Source organism: Pinus tabuliformis, chromosome 1_1 (genome assembly GCF_031772625.1).
Source record: "Pinus tabuliformis cultivar Carrire ecotype Pingquan chromosome 1_1, CPIR1, whole genome shotgun sequence".
NCBI lineage: Eukaryota > Viridiplantae > Streptophyta > Pinopsida > Pinales > Pinaceae > Pinus > Pinus tabuliformis.
This window is the reverse complement of record NC_142297.1, coordinates 457,748,709-457,754,562: the sequence shown is the minus strand read 5'-3', so window position 1 is coordinate 457,754,562 and position 5,854 is coordinate 457,748,709. Positions and strand designations below refer to the sequence as shown.

Sequence of the window (5,854 nt, the reverse complement as noted above, 5' to 3'; positions counted from 1 at the left end):
TCATGTTTCGGGCTAGTGGATGCATTGCTTTTGCATAAAGATTAGGTCCCACATATCTGTGGTCAGCACATCTTCTAAACGATCTGGAATATATGGTCGGTGACTCGGCGGCGACACTCAATAATGCAGCAACTTTCATGATTTCACCGTTCAGATTACGGTATTAGTTCCTTCCATCCATTTAAAAACAATTTAATAATAAAACAAAAGTTTCTCCGTTCAGAATTGCGTAAGGGAGAGGACATGCCTTCTCAAATCAAAGAGGCTATTCGAACCGCCTCAGTGCATGTTGCAATATTTTCTCCAACATATGCCCAATCAAGATGGTGTCTTGAGGAGCTCGCACTAATGGTGGAATCTTGATCGACAATTATTCCTGTCTTCCATAATGTCGATCCTGCGGAACTTCGCTGGACGCGGAGTGGAGATGTAGTCCAGAGTCAGTATGCTCGAGACCTGCAGATGCTCGAAAAGAAGAGAACATTAGATCCTCATACCAACGAAACAAAGCCACGACATGACTCGAGCACTGTGGAAAAATGGAGGAATGCTCTCTCTGTTGTTTCATATAAAAGCGGTTTTGATATGAACGCATATCACGGGTAAGGGCCATATACTCTCTCCAGTTTCTTTTAGTTATTTAATGAATCATAAGGTATATTCCTCAATCACATTATCGTGCATATTGTTCAGTGACGAAGGGCAGCTAGTGGATGAGGTCGTAAAGGAAGTGTGGCGAAAGGTTCGTAAAACACCTTTTTATGTAGCCGAATATGATACTTGGCTGGATGAGAAAATAGAATGTGTGGAAAGAATTGTGCAAAGCCAGAAGACTAGGGTTGTGGGAATTGTGGGTCTTGGCGGGGTAGGCAAAACGACCCTTGCAAAAGAATTCTTCAACAGACACACATCAAATTATGATCGATCTTGTTTTCTGTCTGATGTGAGAGAAAACGCAGCCAAGAGTTCTTTAAGTTCATTGCAGACACAACTTCTTAAAGACTTGGCTCATTTGAAGGACGTGCAAATAAGCAACACCGATGAAGGCATAGAGAAGCTCCGAAAGCATCTCTCATCCTCCCCCCCATCTCTGATAGTCTTAGATGATGTTGATCATATTGATCAACTTGACGCATTGTTTTCACCGGTGATAGATACCATTCAGGCCAGTAGTTTAATCTTGGTTACTTCTCGCAATATGGATGTACTTACAAGCTCGGGAATTCTAGGCGCGTCTATTTACAAGCAAACAGGCCTTAACCGGCAACAGTCTAGATCACTATTCTGCTTGGTTGCCTTTGACCAGGGTTGTCCTGAAATGGGGATTGCCCTTATCTCTTAAGGTCACTGGAGCGGCTATTCGTGGAAAAGATTCTGAGTTTTGGAAAAGACAGTTAGACAAAATCAGAAGAATACTTCCCACGGATATTCATAGCATCCTTAAAATTAGCTGTGATGGTCTCGATAAAGAGGAGCGGGAGATCTTTTTAGATGTCGCTTGTTTTTTTTATAGGAGAGAACAGAGATACCGCTATCAGAACATTGAACGGATCAGGTTGGGCAGGATGGCTGGGTCTCTGCAACTTAGAGAACAGATGCCTAATCGAGATCGACAGTGAAGAGTGTATAAGAATGCACGACCACCTCCGCGATCTCGGCAGAGATGTAGCAGAGAAGGAACATCCGCTTCGGCTTTCGCGACCAAATGTCAATCTTCTTCGTACTCTTTCCCCCTTATCGCCTGTACGTATGTTGAAGCTCTCCACGGATTTTCAGATTAGCATTGTGATATCTAAATTGCCTATTTGTTTTGAATATTTTTAAGAAAAAATAATGTTTTTAACAACTCCGAGTGAACCATTCAGGTGCGAGGAATTATGATGGATTATGGAAATGGCAGTGAACAATTTTTCGAAAACGTTGCGGGCAACTACAACCTAAGCAGGTTGGAACTGCTTAGGGGTGAAGCTTCTTTTGTTGAACGCGTGTTCAACGCTGGGGAGTTACGACAACTGATATATCTCCGATGGGAGAACTGTCCGATCTTCTCCATATCTTTCACAATTCTAACAAGGAATTTAAGAGTGTTACACATAGAGGGGAAGAATTTGAAAACACTCTGGCAATATGAATCTGAGGTAGCACAAATTCTAATTTATTTGGACAGATATCGATTTACATTTCTCTTCAAATTATAAAAATTGCTTGCATTTAAGAATTGTCTTTGTTTATCACAATGTCAAATAGGTTACAGTTAAAGGGGCAAATCAACTTTAATGTTTTCATGTACACATTTAATGTTTTCATGTACACATTGCATCGCAGGCACCACTACAGTTGACGGAATTGTATATTGATGCTCCCCTTTCAGAGGTTCCAGAGTCTATTGGTAAACTGAATCAGCTCGAAAAAATTGTCCTGAAAAATAGTTATTTTAAAATTTTACCAAATGAATTCTATGATATGCATTCATTGAAACATATCACGTTAGAACACTGTGAACAAATGATGTTGCTGCCGGATTCAGTTGGGATGTTGACGGCCCTCCAGACTCTCGACTTGTGTTCGTGCTCCAGCCTGCAGGGGCTGCCAGACTCGGTGGGGCAGCTGACGGGCCTCCGGAGGCTCAGCTTGGAAGGGTGCACCAGCCTGCAGGGGCTCCCATACTCGGTGGGGAAGCTGATGGGCCTCCAGAGCCTCAGCTCGGAAAGGTGCACCAGCCTGCAAGGGCTCCCAGATTCAGTGGGGCAGCTGACAGGCCTGGAGGAACTCAACTTGTATCATTGCTCCTGCCTGCAGGGACTCCCAGACTCGGTGGGGGAGCTGACGGGCCTGCAGATCCTCAACTTGCGAGGGTGCTTCAGCCTGCCGTGGCTCCCAAACTCTGTGGGGGAGCTGACGAACCTAAAGTATATTGACTTGTCCCAGTGCTGGGATTTGGAGAAGCTGCCATCTGCCATTGGAAACTTAACTAACCTTCAACATATTGACCTGTCCCAGTGCTGGAATTCGGAGAAGCTGCCATCTGCCCTTGGAAACTTAACTAACCTTCATCATATTGACCTGTCCCAGTGTTCCAATTTGAAGCTTCTTCCAGACTCCTTCGGAAACTTAACGAACCTTCATCATATTGACTTGTCCCAATGTCCCAATTTGGAGCTTCTTCCAGAATCCTTTGGAAACTTAACTAACCTTCATCATATTGATCTGTCCCAATGTTCCAATTTGAAGCTTCTTCCAGATTCCTTCGAAAACTTAACGAACCTTCATCATATTGACTTGTCCCAGTGTCCCAATTTGGAGCTTCTTCCAGAATCCTTTGGAAACTTAACTAACCTTCATCATATTGACCTGTCCCAGTGTTCCAATTTGAAGCTTCTTCCAGATTCCTTCGGAAACTTAACGAACCTTCATCATATTGACTTGTCCCAGTGCTCCAATATGAAGATGCTTCCATATTCCTTTGCGAACTTCTGCAACCTCGAATATCTTAATCTGTCAAGGTGGTCGAATTTGTATGTGCTTCCAGATTACACTGCTAACTTTAAGAAACTCGAATATATTGACTTGTCTTGGTGCTCCAACTTGCGACTGCTGCCGGTTTCTTTTGGGGAATCAAGGAACCTCCGACGTACTAACTTAACTGGGTGCTTCAATTTAGAAACGTTTCCCAAAGGAGATTGGGAACGTGACGAATCCTAAGTCTTAATTAGTCGACTGGGTTGTCACTTGTTATTACCAGCTGGACCACTGGTTTGTCACTTGTCATTACCCACTGGACGTTGGAGCATTGGTTAATGGTTTATACTTGAGAGAGCTATCTTAATGTACTTCTCTTCGACTGTAGATTTTGGACTCTGTCGTTACTTCTACTGATATTTCAATTTTGCTCGTGGGGTGCTGAAGGGAAAATCGTATGGGAATTTCGGATTTCCACTATTTGCTGGGCGACTTTGTGCCCTCTTAAGACTACTCTCTAAAACTTTGCTGGTGAACAGCAGGTATCGTGAAACAAATTATGAAATATTAAATTTATACAATGTTAACCATTAAAATTTTTTTATCTAAATTTTAATAAATTTAACCAAATTATTAAATAAAAAATTACTTGAAAATATTAGAAAGACGTCTTATGAAGCTATTACTTTGTTTAGATAATCTTCGGCAAAATCACATAACCAATCTTTTGTCGACGCGTTTCGAACCAACCAGTGTGGTTCATCGTCAGCGCAATTTGAAGAACTAATCCGGGTTAGCTTGATTAAATAGAGTGTGCAGAGACTCCAACAACTATAATGCCAACGGCTAATTTTGACCAAAGGTCCTAGTCAAACCACTAATTTTATTATTAATATTGTTAGAAACAGCTAAAACATATAATTTATTATTATTAGCTTATATACTAAAAAATTTCAATTGTTAATTTGAGTATATCTAAAAATGAAACATTCTTTTTCAATATATATATTCCATGACATCTCAAAACTTTTCAATATTTTTTTTTTCAATATATATTCATATAAATTCATAGATTAATAACAATAAATTAAATATTCTTATAAATTAATGAATCACTAGACAGTAAATTTTAGTGTTAGAATCTATGTATCTTCATTTCCCGTATTTTCGTGTAAATTTATTATTAATTTTAAAATTATAAATTATATTTGATTTTTCATAATAAATATGTATAATTTGTAATATTATAATAAATATATTAGCATAATTTTATATGTATTTTTGGGTTTTTTTAATAAGCATATTTAATATTCTCGTATCATTATAGTAATTATTATAAATTATATTTATAATATTATAATGTAATTAAAAAATAAATACGAAGTTATATATTAAATTTGTATAATTTGTGATAATTTTTTTAAAATTTAAATAAAAATATTTGATTTTTCATAATAAATATGTATAATTTGTAATATTATAATAAATATGTTAGCATAATTTTATATTTATTTTTGGGTGTTTTTAATAAGCATATTTAATATTCTTGTATAATTATAGTAATTATTATATAAATTATATTTTTAATATTATAATGCAATTAAAAAATAAATACAAAATTATATATTAAATTGGTATAATTTATGATATTATAATATAATTAAAAAATTTATTAAAGGATTGGTAGTTAGTGGGTTTGAAATATGTTAGTTTTTGTGGTAAAAATTTGATTATGTTGAAAATTATGGTGGAAAATTTGAATATCTTGACATTAAGGTGAATAATAGTACCGATTGTGATTCAATCATGATTCTTGCCTATAATAGCTGTCCAAAGTAAAATGATTAACTATTAATGATTTAATAAAATAATATAAAATAATATATTAAAATGTTGAATATGAATTATATATTAAATAATAATAAAAAGATATACCATATTTATGTGATTTATTAAAATTTAAATATTAATACACACAACTATACAAATTAATATTAATTTAGATATAATATTACAAAATTTATATAATGTTATTTGAAATTATTGATATAATGTCATTATAATAAAAGTTATTTTTAAGGCAATGTATTAGTTACATAGATATGATGATAATGGTTGTCTGTTGATAATGATTTTTTATTATTATTGTTAATTATAGATAGATATACTTAAACATGTTGAAGCATGTTTAATACAGCTTGAGTGAGCCTAATGGTTAAGAGCATGTGTTTCCTCCTAAGAGGTCATAGGTTCAAAACGAGAGGGGGGTAGAGTATGTATGCCTTCATACACTTAGCAGTCAAATCGCTACGCGAAGGTGGGTCCCTTGTCCCACAAACAAGGGGGTCTCATACACCAATTTGGTGTGTGGTTTGGTTGTGACCTTAAAAATAGA

The 5,854-nt window shown here is 36.3% G+C and overlaps 2 protein-coding genes across 2 annotated transcripts; both read left to right on the top strand.

Annotated features, from left to right (window-relative positions):
• The first annotated feature begins 462 nt into the window (after positions 1-462).
• Positions 463-1,342, top strand: LOC149213733 (disease resistance protein Roq1-like). Its single transcript, XM_089389130.1, has 2 exons — positions 463-602; positions 694-1,342. Exons 1-2 carry the CDS (start codon positions 463-465, stop codon positions 1,340-1,342), a joined length of 789 nt encoding a protein of 262 aa, XP_089245256.1.
• A 149-nt stretch (positions 1,343-1,491) lies between these two features.
• LOC149213732 (uncharacterized) lies at positions 1,492-4,003 on the top strand. The gene is made up of 3 exons (XM_089389129.1): positions 1,492-1,743; positions 1,866-2,138; positions 2,326-4,003. Exons 1-3 carry the CDS (start codon positions 1,492-1,494, stop codon positions 3,700-3,702), a joined length of 1,902 nt encoding a protein of 633 aa, XP_089245255.1. The 3' UTR covers positions 3,703-4,003.
• Positions 4,004-5,854: the final 1,851 nt, after the last annotated feature.